This window comes from Barbus barbus, assembly GCF_936440315.1.
Source record: "Barbus barbus genome assembly, chromosome: 30".
NCBI classification, from domain to species: Eukaryota; Metazoa; Chordata; class Actinopteri; order Cypriniformes; family Cyprinidae; genus Barbus; species Barbus barbus.
This window is the reverse complement of record NC_136758.1, coordinates 25,122,670-25,136,379: the sequence shown is the minus strand read 5'-3', so window position 1 is coordinate 25,136,379 and position 13,710 is coordinate 25,122,670. Positions and strand designations below refer to the sequence as shown.

The window sequence follows — 13,710 nt, the reverse complement described above, 5'->3', positions numbered from 1 at the left end:
ATTTCATTTTGTTCCATTTCCTGCAGGATTTAACCATTTTAGCTTGAGGTTAAATGGCGGGACGGTCTACAATTCACGTGCTCGAGTCATATGGCATGCATTTTGATTTTACGTTAGCAGAAAGTTAAAAAAAAATCTGAATTTAGTTTTTAACAGTTCCTGGACTTATTGTTATCAGTTCTTTCCTTGCTCTGCCTCCTAGCATTCTGAAGGATCAAATCAAGTCCTGCTTTTTATTTTTGTTAAATCTCCTGTTTCAGTCAGAAATGTGTTACTTTATGCAAGTTTTATGGGAAATGCATATGTTTAGTGTCAACGGGCAGTTCTCCCTCCAAATCAAGTCAAGCCCCCTATTTGTTTGTACTGACGTCATATTGTTTTATTAAGCCTGTGTTTAAACACATAAGCATTCAAATGATGTTTAATCCTCTTAGGTTGGAGCTAAATCCCCCCCTTAACCCCTCAGATTAGACTCAGAAAATATTTCCTCTTCCCGAGTCTAACCTGGATGAAGCCCAGATGTGTTTGTAAAGTACGGATTTCTTCCTCTCTCTTTCTCTCTATCTTTGCTCATGATAATACGTGCTGGCCAGTCTCAGCGTTTTCCTTTAGCCCAGATATTATTGTCCTGTGTCATCACCCGAAGGTGACTGTTATCACTTAATTAAATCCTGGCGCGGAGGGAAGTCGAAACAGTATTGTTGCCTGGTCACCCGAAGGAACTTTGGAAAAGTGGCAAAGTTACTAACCGGCTCTTCTGCTCCTGGAGTGCTTTTGTCATCCTCTCTGGTGAGGGGTGCTAATTTAGATGTCAGACATCAGCTGTATCTAAAGGCAGTATCTAAGAGACAACACTATTTATGTTTTACATTTTTTGCACTTTCTGTTGATAGTAACAGGAAATTATTGGCGACATATAGGCAGTAGGATCAGGGCACAATACAGACGACTTCTTTAAAATATAAATAATAAATTATATAAATATAAATAATAAGTTGTAATATTAATTAAAATACTGGAAACTTAGTAAATTACGTTAATTATTATAATATTTTATTTATTACTTCATTTTTTTATTTACCTTTTTACTTTTTTACTTATAACAGCACCAATAAATAAATAAATTCTAAATATTTTAACATTATTTACAATTTTGTAAGTTATTATTATTATTGTTATATTACATTTTTTGCATTAATAAGAGAGAGACAGAGAGAGAGAATGACCAGATGCAATACATTTAATACTGTAATACAAATTCATTAAAAATATTATTATTAGACCACTTTTTTGTTACATTATAGCATCATTTGGCAGTAGAAGTTACCTACTTTTGCTATTGTGACATTTTCAGTAAAGATTGACTCACAATGCCTTTTAATGAATGATTGTGTACTGATTTTATTATTATGATTATGTGTCTCATATCTAATGCTGAGAAATAATTTTTAATTATCGTTGTGTTTCTGATTTTTGACAATAATTATGATAAATCATTTTTGTTCCAGATATTTCCATCATTAATGGAACTGGAATTCGATTAAAGAACTGGAATCATTCATAGCAGCCGGAACTGGAACCGGAAACGGAACCGTTCATTTCCTTACAATTCCTGTTCCTGGTGTAGTGCTGAGATGTTTGACTCTGAGATTTAGGATATGCTGAAAGGTTGAGTGAGAGCCAAGCAGCGAGATCTGATGCTCTCACACCTTTTTGAAACGGATGCTTGTTGTAGGTCATTTGGAGTGAAGCAGGCCAATAAATATGGCATGTCGAGTAGCTCCCCTCCCCCCAACGCTAAGCCGTATATGAAATGAGCAATCTAACGACGCTCTTATTTGAAAGAGGTCTCGGCGAGGGTTAGGATGAGTGATTCGAGCATCTCCCGTGCTGGTGCCTTCAATAAAGAAATCAATACCGCGCATCCATATTTGCACATTTCTACATGGCTTGTCAGCCTCAAAATTGACTTCACTGAAAAAGATCTCTCACGGCTCCCGCGGCAATTTAGAAGTTCTGATAAGATCTGTTTTAACACTTCTCATCTGTCTTTTTCTCTCACACACATGTAGAAATTGTCTTACTGTCTATATGTTTGTCACTTTTCCCCACACACACACACACACGTCTGCTGTCTCACTCACGCTCACGTCATTATCGATTATAACAAAAATCATAATCACGATTATTTTGGTCAATATTGTAATCATGATTATTAGTGGGCCATATAACCAAAAAAATGTTTTAATGCAAGTCTAAAGTATTCAGTTAACAGCCTACTATAGAAATTGGATAATCAAATGTCAAGTAAACCCGTATAGTCTTCACTGTAAGAATTAAACTTCCTTTGTTTCTTATTAAAGCTACAAAAGACCTTCTGTGAAGAGCAGTGAGTGATTTTGTCACTTTTGTTGTCTGATTAATATTAAGCACATAGTCAGCAGAAGGAATATAGCCCGCTGTCACTTTAAGAGCCGCACAGATCCAATTTACTGTTACACATATATTTTCATTCTCGACCGTTGACATTCATTTATTACAATAATAATAATCACTAAGCACCACATGTTGACACGTTTGCATGTATTTGACCGTTTAGGCGCATACGTTTAGGTAAAAGATGACTTCACATCTTTGTATTTTCATAATTGTTGAAGGCCGAAATCGAAACTGAATTTCGATTAATTGCACAGCCCTAATTTGTTGTGTGTTTTTGCCATTTTTAGTACTTTGTGTTTTTTATATATCTCTATACTTTTATTAATTTTTATTTCAGTTTTACATTTCAGTTTTTTTAGTACATCAAGGTCATCTAAATTAAAATAAGACATTTTTTCCTTGCCAACTGAAATAAAACAAGTATTGTGTATAAAAATGTTTATTGTGTCCTTAAGGCTGTGTCCTCCTGACGTATTTAAGAGAGGTTTAAGTCTTAAACTACGCTCCATGTAGGAGTCCTGTAGCTCAGCACCTGTGAGAGCGAGTCCACATGCTCAGGTTTGGCCAGCCCTGTGAGAAGTCTTCATTTCAGTTGTAGTTGTTCATCATGGAGGCTGTTGGAGTTTGGAGGGAAGGAGGGATGAGATTAGGGGAGATGAACATGTGCCATCTCCCCCATCGCCAGCTGCCCCGCTCCTCTCTGCCTCTCTCTCCCTCTTCATTTTGTCTGACCTAATAGTTAATGATATGTTAATAGTCAATGAGGCTGCTCTCGCCTGGCGTCCGCTGTGTGTGTTAATGTGGACGTGCGGTGGCTCTGGCCGGGGTGCGGCGACTAGATTGATGTTTACCAGCTTGCGTGTCCTTCAGCTCACGTATATTTGTCCTTTGTTAGAGAAAACACAAGGCTACTGAGTTACAGACCATGTTTACTGCTGTAGCACTGGAAGGCAGGTGTGTTCTTGCTTGAGGTCTATAGTTGTAACAAGTGCTTACATTGAAGCAAAAAATCATTGTTTCATAGTTTCAGGGCAGAAAAATGCTATGAATGCTATGTTTGTATTTATTTATTTATTTTAAAATTTGCCTATGTTCACAGTAAGACCAAACATGTAAAGTCAACATTAAAACCACCTTATTTCTGTGATTTGAGCGAACATAACTGGTTAACATGATTTTTCAGTGTCCGTTGGGTTTTGTTTTAAAGCAGAAAATATTTGAATTTGGATTTTTTATGTATTCTATATATTTTTTGTATTACATATATATATATATATATATATATATATATATATATACACACACACACACACACACACACACGCATATTTATTTATTTGTTTATATGTAGACCAGGAACATGTATTATATTATAAACTCAACATGAAAACCATTTCATTTCTGTGATTTAACATATTTATGAATTAAATTTCAAAGGGGTTTCAGTAAGAAAAAGTGTTACCTAAAAACGTATTACATTTTGATGGAATATTAGAGAAGAAAACTTCTCTTCAATTTAGAATAATTCACACTAATATATATTCTTTACAATATGTCCAGGAACTTGTTTACTGTTTATTAAGAAAGGCAATAGGGTCAAATTTGATTTTGTGTTGACAAAGTAAATCTAAGCAAAAAAAGAAAAATAGACTTGAGAATAGACTTTCAGTCATGTAATGTCTTTTCATTTAAATGAAGATTCAATTAATTTGCATGATGCTGAATTACTATTAAATAAGTCTCTTGTTAATGCTATTTGCGAGTAACTAAAACCTAGAGAAGCTTGATTTACACGTTTTAATTTTGTGTACATTTAATCTTAATCTGGATTCTATTGCTTTTGCTGCCTAAGGTCAAGTGTGCAGATCCCTAACCGTTACAGAGATTTCCCTTCGGTGAGATGCTTTCTTCCTTCTCTCAGCACTTTAGTCAACAGAGAGAGAGAGCAAGAGAGAGAAGCTGCTTGCAAGGCATGACTGCTTTAAACAAATGACAAAAAAGGCCCATCTTAATGTTACACTTTTCTCCCCCAGAAGTTTGTCTGGCTAGTGATTTATTGTACACTTTACACAGTGGTTAGCCTGTAAACAGAGGCCGTTTATCATGGAGGGGAGCCAGGCTGAGGCACGCAGTGTTCCTCAGAGACCTGGCCCACAGATGCTGCGCAGTTGAAGGAAGAGCAGCGGCAAACAGGGAGGAGATGATTGCAGACTGGCTGGAGGCGACTGCTGCGGGTCCGTCCTGACAGCCAGGGCTGGGTCTGCAGGGACATAGGAGGCTGTGTCAGAGCCTGAGGAGTCTCTCTCAGGTCAGAAAGACCCTCCACTGGGGAGGAACGCCGGCCTCTTGGTGCATACGGTAGATGAACTAACGGGAGATAGAGGAGAATGGAAGGCCAGGATTTGTGCTCTATAAACATGATGCTTCATTTGAGAGAACGGACTGAATGTAGTATATTTTATATATTTTATCATTTCAATTTTTTTCAAATTAAGGGCGAAGGTTTTTTAAAGAAATAAAAAAAAATTCCCAGCAAGGACGGATTCTATTTACCAGAAGTGACAGTAAAGACATTTATAATGTTATAAAATATTTCAAATAAATGCTGTTTTTTTTTTTTTTTTTACTTTTCATTGATCAAAAAATCTTGAAAAAAATATCACATTTTCCACAAAAATATTTACCACCACATCTATTTTTCAACATTGATAATAATACAATATGTTTCTTGAGAGAAAAAAAAGGATATTAGACTGATCAGAAAAGCATATTAGACTGATCTCTGAAGGATCATGTGATCCTAGCTATGTTTCCATCCAAAGTTACGAATTAAACTTATGCGCAAAATTGGAATATTGCATAAAACTTTTGCGAATAAAGCACCGTTTCCATCCAGTGAGTTGAAGAGAACAAAATCATCACTTCCTGATTAACTTGCGCTAAATATCATGAAGAAAAAATGAATTTTCTGCAGTAGGAGAAGGCACTGTATATAATAATTTGTGTATACAATAAATGATGAGCTTCAGAGCACGCAGACGAAACGCGGTCATGTTATCTTATTTTCAGAGCCTGCGGTTTAGGAACACAGTTCTGGGAGTAAATTATAATGAAGCACTTTGACGAGACTTTGCTCAAGCATTTCAGAATAACAAAACTAGTTTATGTGCATGTTTTCTTAACGGATAAGAAATGTATCCTACCTTGTTGAGCGCATATGTTTTTTTATGTGCATTTTTAGAATTTATACACATCTTGGCGTTTCCATGGTGTTTTTTTATGCAATATCCCAAAATGCGCATAAAAATAGGTGGATGGAAACATAGCTACTGAAGACTGGAGCAATGATGAGGAAAATACAGCTTTGCATCACAAAAATAAATTACATTTTAAAAGATATTAAAATAGAAAAGACTAATTATATTTCACAAAATTTCTGGTTTACTGTGTGTCTTTATGTATATGTATGTAAATACATATATACATATCTCAATGTAAAAATGTCTATTTCAGAAGGTATACAGTTTTAAATGTATTATAAAATATTTCTATTTAAGGAGCTGTTCCTACAGAATATATTATAAACCAGAAATACATTAGTTCCTATTACTATCCTATATTGCTAATATAAACACATGCGAAAGAATCGGTCTTTTGTTTTAACACGCCTCTTAAATGTTAAACTACTTAAAAAGAACACACATCTTAATAAAGATGTTTGTTTTGGGCATATTTACATAGACCAACAATTAAGAAATAGCTTAGATAAAAGACAAGAATGCATTCTGTGTGAATGGCCCCTGAGGGTCAGCGAGAGGGTACAAACATGGTCAGTTAAGGCTAATTTACAACTATTTTGGTGCAGGAAACCTTGACTGATATTATAAGTGGACTTCAGGGGCTAAATTAAATGCTAAATGTGTAGAATATTGTCCCTTGAAGCTTTTTGTTGCTGTAAGTAATGTAAATAAGCATCCGTGTTAGCGTAGCATTTATGTTAACGCATCTATATTGGCATATTAGCATTTCAAATGTAAAGTGCCGTATAATGGGCTAGTATTAGCATTAGCGCGGTGTAATGTAAAGCGTAAGTCTAACACATCACCTCCAGCAGATGCGTGCTCAGGGAGGAAGTGATGCGCTAGCGGGCCGTCATGGGACGTGCTGTTGTCAGCTGCATATCAGCACGCTGTAAATAGCCCGAGGCTGCGCTGTTTTATCGGCGAGTAGAGACCGCACGCTCTCTTGCCAGCTGCCGATGCTGCTTTAAACTCACAAATAAACGAGAGTGGGATGCTTTTCCACCCCATCTGTGTAAACCTGATTTTCATAAAAAGGTGATCAGATCAACTGTGACATTGTGCAAATAACTTGTTGTTTTCTCGTCGTTCCTTTCTGGCATTTTCTCGCCCGGGGTGCATCACCCTACAGATTATCTGAGGCAGTGGGAGACAATATGTAATTAACCCATGTGACCTCAATGTCTTAATTGTTGACTGTTGGAGACCCAAAAGCAGCACCTCCAGCAGTGATATCCGTACCATGAGGCTTCCTTTAGTCCACAATTCCTAACGATGCACACCTAATGCAGAAATGACCCAACACAACTGCTCTTTTCTTATGCATGTGACTTTTATCCATATGAATCGGGCTTTGTTTTGCAGAATATTTATGTATGGCATCTGTGATCTGGAGTTGTTCATTAGCGGTGCTTGCTAAGCGTGGTATTACGCATTAAATGTTCTTTTTAAACAGCTGACATTAGTATGTAGTGGTGTTGTCGTCACAATGGTGAAATTTCTCACTTTGATATAATACCTTGAAAAAATATCGATATTCAGTATGGGGAAAAACTGCTACAACATTAAGGGCATACAATTTGATATTTTTGTTCAAATATAAATATAACATGGCTAGAATTGTATTTTTCATTAATGAAAACTTTTGATTTGCATATGTTTACTTCAAATTTCTATTGAGAAAAGTAGTTTTTTTCTATTTTTACCTAAAATAGGGTGTTGTGAGGATTAATATGTAAAGTCTGTTTCATTCATACTCAAAGCCAGAGGGCGCCCTAGCGCACAAACTCCAAATATGCCTCACAAAAGTAATGTAGCTTATGACGTTCCAGGAAATTCCTAATATGGACAAAGACATCCATTTATCGACATAGCCGAATAAAAAGAAGATAGAAACTGATCAAAGATCACTTAACTGAAGGCAATAAATACATGACCACAGCAATACCTGTATATGGTTTAAATTGATTTATCTCACGTATTTTCATTTCAGGTATTTCAAAACTCCAAAAATGTATCTATAGTGACATTTCACTGCAGTAAACACAAGATTTTAGATTATTAAAGACTTATTTTCACAACACGATGTTATGACACGTTTACCATAGTGCTTTATTTTTTAATAATTTGTACAGTTTGACATTTGACATTAATAATTTGACAGTTTGACATCACATAACTATCCATATGTATAGCTTTTCTGATGTAGCAAACTTGCTCGGTAGCTCACCTGGTACAGCATTGCACTTATAAAAGCAAGGTGGTTGCTTCAGCAAAGGCTTTTTATGTCGTATTCGCTTTTTTTGACACTTTCACTGGAGTTTATAGTAGTGTTTAGTGTTAGTGGTACGTTATTTTCAAACGCTGAACAGCATTAACCTTTTACTGTACTCACCGGACTTTTAAACAACCAACGTAATAAGGCATTGCCAGATTTATGTTTCAGATAAAACTGAAAACACTTTTAGCACCACTCACAGGACATTTTGCTTTTAAAGTGCTGCGAAACATGAAAGAAGCAACATAATGTCCTTTTGCAGAAATCTCGTCACAAGCATGTTTTTCCAATGAAGCCTCATTTTCAATGAGCAAGCAGAGGCAAGCGGCAAAACTGTTATGGCACTGAAAACACAACTGCTTGCCAAGCTGTGCTAGCGGCTCACACCATGCAAAATAAAAAGTGATTTTGGAGCTGCAGTGTGTCATTGGCCAATCACAGGTGATTTTGTTCACAATCAAGCACTTTAGCTTTTATGTGGTTTTGTGTTCTTCACGCTGCTACATTGCATTGAAAAAAATTCTCAGTGAGAAATAACTTTTAATTGAGAAATTAATTCCATTTTTGGTTATTTTGGTTATGCATCAGCATTATTTTAGTATAATGGAGATACTATTATATTTTATTAATAGTATGAATTTGTTTTTATTTTTATATTTTGTTTTATTAAATTTTAGATATTTTTTTATGATTTTGTGATTTTTATTGCTCTGTTTTTTAACATGTCTATGTACTATAGTTTTTTTCTTATTTTAGTACATCAAGTAATTAAATGAAAATGAGAAATGTTTTCTTGACTTTTTTTTCTTTTTCTTTTATTAGTAGTTTTTATTTTATTTTATTTCAGTTAACGTTTCTTTTATTTCAGGTGACATACATTTTTTTGAAAGATTTTATTTTAAGTTAACTATTATAATGGTAGCACATCCTGATTTATAGACCCTTTTAGGGCCGACGTCACAGTTACGTCACAGCACCTAGCTGGAGGCAAAAACTGGAGGCGGTCCATTCAAACCAGCGCAGATTCGGCTACATAAGGAGCTTAAAATATCATCTTGTTGTGTTGTTGGGTGCCCAAATCGATGTTGTAGAGGCTCCAATTTTAAATTTTAAGGCATACCTGATGCCACTGTCAGACAAAAAAGCGACGACAGCTGTGGTTAAACGCGATAAAACAAGCGGACTGGACAGAAACGATCGTCAAATATCCTCGCATTTGCAGCGCACTTCTTATCAGAAAAGGTTCAATAAAGTATTGTCTTTTGCTGTTATGAGCTCGTCTAAAGATTTCTTATGCATCTATGTCGTGTATGAAATAATGTCTGTGTGCATGTGTGTAAAACAACAAACTGACGATTTATATGCTTAATCATATGTAATTGTATATTGTTGTGATTAATTGTGGCTGGAATAATAATGTAGCTGTAAAGATAGTTGCCTGCTGAAACTGAAATATATATACATCTTCATCACTAGATAGACACAGTGAGTTTGTCTTAACTATACAAGTTAGATGTGAGTCACTCAACCGAAGGGAATCCTGTCAGATTGACCAAGCTTTGAGCAAAAGCGTGTGCGGATCGGCCAATCTGGTTTCGTCCGTTTAAGTTAACCTTTTCAAATAACAATCGTGCATCTATACCTTACATATGCAGGTAAAATCAGAATTTCTCCAGTTATTATTAAAAAACAAGCTAAACAGACTTCATAGCTAGCGTTATTGAAGCGGTCAAGTCCAGCTAAGCTCCGCCCACAGAAAAACGTCACAATGTTTGCTAATAGAAAAGGGTCTATAACATTACTGTTGGTTTCGATCTGATCAATCCAAGCTTCTCAGATGCCTGGTTGACCAATTAAATTGAGTTAGCAGAAAAAAAAATTGGTTTGGAAAAAACAACTTTGCTACCTTTATTGATATAAATGAGGCGCTTTTTGCCTAATATTTATGTATCGCTCACACCGTCCCTTAGAGTTAAGGCGTCTGTGATCCGAAGCTGTTAATTGACGCTGTAATTGTTGCTCTTTAATGATCTGTCAGTGGTTTCCACACGGGAGGCAGTTCTGTTTGCAATTGTGGGCTTGATGGCTTCCCTCTCTGAGCTGTGAGGAATTTGTGAGACTCTCGCCTGACTTGTTTCTTCTCTTTCTCTCTTTCTGTTTTCCTCTACAGTCCCTGGATGGATTTGTATTTGCACTAAACAAGGAGGGGAGGTTTTTGTACATCTCAGAGACGGTGTCCATATACCTGGGGCTTTCACAGGTGAGTGCATGTGAGATTTTCACTCTCCGATCTCTTTTCGTCCATCGGTGCGGAAGAGAATCTGGACAAATTAGTGTTAGATAAACTCCTGCGGGTTTGTTAGCTGCAGTTTAATTCGTGGTGTTCATCACTGCATATTTTAAGCGCCGGAGAGATGTTCTCATTGGAATGCTAGCGTGTTCTCCGCTCCGGTTGGCTCGAGCCCGGGCCTTTCAATAAACAGACAGATCGGCGAGGTCAGACGGTGAGAAAGTGACCTTCAGAACACTTGCGGTCCTGTCTAGCTGAGCTTCATCTCGAGTGCTAGCAGGCTTCAATCAAACCAGACACGGCTGCACAACAGGCAGCTTCTGTTCACCGGTGGTGGAAAAATCCACACAAATCATCAGAATGGTCTCTCCCTGTCCTTGTCTGAGGGATCAGAACCGCACAGGTGCTGTCAAGATGCTCACTGTACCTGTTAATGTAACGGTTTAACTCGTTTTTGTCCATCAGAGATTGGGAATCGTTTGGGGTGTGTTCAGGATGGCAAACTAACTGCTAATTTTGAAAGAAAACGCTATCCAGCTTTTATACAGTTCACAGTGTGAGGATCCAAAATGTGAAGTATAAAACCTGAGCGCACTGCATGGAGTACTGTATCCCACAATGCAATGCACTCGATTCGACCTTTCATTTCTAGTTGGACGGATGAACCAGAGGTGATGCCAACCTCGATTTGTAATCTCAAAGGCATGTTTTACTCAAAATTGAATTCAGTATATAGTATAAATTGGCATACTAGCTACTATTTTTGAAGAAAAAAATCAGCATTCGTTATATATACTGTGCATGGACTGCACGTATCTGGATGACATGGGTTCAGAATATTCAGTATACAGTCACATTGTATAAAATATTGTATCCCACAATGCCATGCACTCCAATTCAATATACAGTATAAATTTGCATACTAACTACTATTTATTTATTTTTTTAAATACTCGTTTACTCAATTTTATTTGGTTAAATACTGATTTTTTTTGTAACATATATTTTAACTGGACCTGAATTTAACAAAAACATAGCATATACAGTACAACTGCTGTAAATATTTATCATTGCCTAATGCAAAACCATTTCATGCTTAAAAATTATTTAATGCCATATATAATAAAAAAATTGGCAGAAACTACTGTATTACATGCAAAAAAGACAAAAAAAAATGTATACAATCTACATCAGAATACCTAGATGACCTGGGTTCAAAATATGCAGTAATACTTTCATTGCACACGTTTTATTTACTCAAAATTGGATTCAATGCATATAAATCATATGCATTTCTTAAATTTATCGTATATTATTTATATATTTGTTTTTGTTTTTTGTTGGGATTTTGGGGGGGTTTTTTTTGGGGGGGTGTTGTATGCACAGAATATGCAGATTAAAAATAGCAGGCAATATGCTGCACATACTATTCAGTGCACTATGATTCCATACTGAACATATGCTTTCAATCAGGTTCAAGTGCCGCTATGACCTGTCAGATCTGAACATTGTAAATATTGAGTCTTCTAAGTTATAAAAGCAACAGTGGCTGTAAAAGACTATTAAAATATTCCGCTAGATAGAAGGATTGAGATATGAATGAAGAAGAGAAGACTAAAGGAAACACTAAATTAATTCAGCATTAATTGATTGATGATTTTTATCAAATAATTGATTAATTCTCAAAATCCTGGCTTTTGGAATTTGGCTTGCTCTTTTTCTGTGGTATTATCTTTAGGTTGGCCTGCTGATAAAGTGCTTGTAAAGTCTTTAGTCTAAGTAGGTTTTATTATCTTACATGGTTAAGCTTATCCCATAACTCTCCTGATCTTAATTGCTAAACCTTTTTCTTCGTTAATCTATCCTAGAGGCCACAAATTTATAAGGTATAGTTCATTATTTTCATCGTTAATTGGATGAGCAATTTGCCAGCTTTTCTGCATTGACAATTCTATGCATTTTTGTGCTGTGGGTTATCAAAAATAGACTATACTATATATGATTTCATATATATGCTGGTATTGTAGTTTAGCTCTGAGTAGTTAATTAACATTTGTTGAAATTAGATTTTGGCGCTCAGTTAATGCACATTCTCAGCCATGCATGTAATCACCAGGATAGCTTATCTTTTTGTAAATGTCTGTTTGATAACTAAACTTTGATTAATACAGGGAATATTAATTCATGCACACATTCGGGATTGTTGTAGCTTAAGTCTGGCTTGCATTTTTCTGTCATGTGGTCTGAATAGCTTTAATGGAGTGGTACTATTGGTCAGATTCAACGCGTCTCCTTGAACCGTTTTTTTAATCTGGCGTAATGGTTGAAAATAGCCGTTTAACCCTACATGTTGTAACCCTGTAAGTTACAGCCCTGCATTGCAATGGTAAGAGCCAATAGATCTCTCCCGACCGCTCCGTGTGAGCGCTGATTTCCTAAGAGCTAATGATGGAGGTTATTAAAGATTCAGGGCTTGAACCATACTGCGGCCATTACACTAGGCGCAGTCGATAGCATGACCTTTTAGCACTGCGGCTCAATCATACGAGCGCTCAGCTGCTCAAATTCAAGCTCTGCTCTCAGACAGATACTGCGGCCTCGCAGGGCACTAGAGGAGCACTAATCTCTAAATCGAGCTCTTCCTCAATCCGTTTGAAAGTAGATATGAAGCGTCCAGTCATGGAGTCCACTGTCCCCGTAATGACATCAGCTGAACCTTACTGTGATTTCAAACCAGCTGCACAATAGTCATGGACAGTGTGATTTATAGCATGTTTTGTAGAGTGGCTTGGGTTTGATCCTAGGTTGCACATATTGGATGCAAGTTTTCTCTATCAAGACATTTAATTAATATTAAATATTTATTTTTACCATTATTATTGAATAATTTTTTTATATTTATTATGTTATTAATAATATTTAGTATGTTTATAAATGTGTGTGTGTGTGTGTGTGTGTGTGTGCGCGCGCGTTTTTGGGACAAATGAGGGCATTATAAATTTGTATAATGACACCGGTATTACAAGGAGAAGGTGACTGAGGACATTGCCCCATGTCTCCACTTTTGAAAACGCTTATAAATCATACAGAGTGATTTTTTTGGGGGAAGGTAAAATGCACAGTCTCCTGTGAGGGCTAAGTTTAGGTGTAGGGCAATAGCACATACAATTTGTACAGTATAAAAACTATTATGCCTATGGGATGTCCCCACTTTTCACAAAAACAAACATGAGAGTGTGAGTGAGTGAGTGTGTGTGTGTGTGTGTGTGAGAGTGAGAGAGAGAATTAATATAATATATTTATTGAATTAGCATTTCATATTTTTGTTGTTAATAATTGTATTTTAATTAAAAATTTTATAAAAATATTTTATTGGTACTTATTAAATAGTAATGAACTAAAGT

The 13,710-nt window shown here is 36.1% G+C and overlaps 1 protein-coding gene across 1 annotated transcript in view; it reads left to right on the top strand.

Annotated features, from left to right (window-relative positions):
* LOC306850333 (neuronal PAS domain-containing protein 3-like) overlaps positions 1-13,710 on the top strand; it is a gene marked incomplete at both ends in the record, with an annotated part of 314,937 nt that overhangs the window by 198,807 nt on the left and 102,420 nt on the right. Inside the window, one exon of the mRNA XM_079385905.1 lies at positions 10,187-10,276. Within this exon, the coding sequence (XP_079242031.1) occupies positions 10,187-10,276 (90 nt within the window). The remainder of the gene's footprint in view (positions 1-10,186; positions 10,277-13,710) is intronic.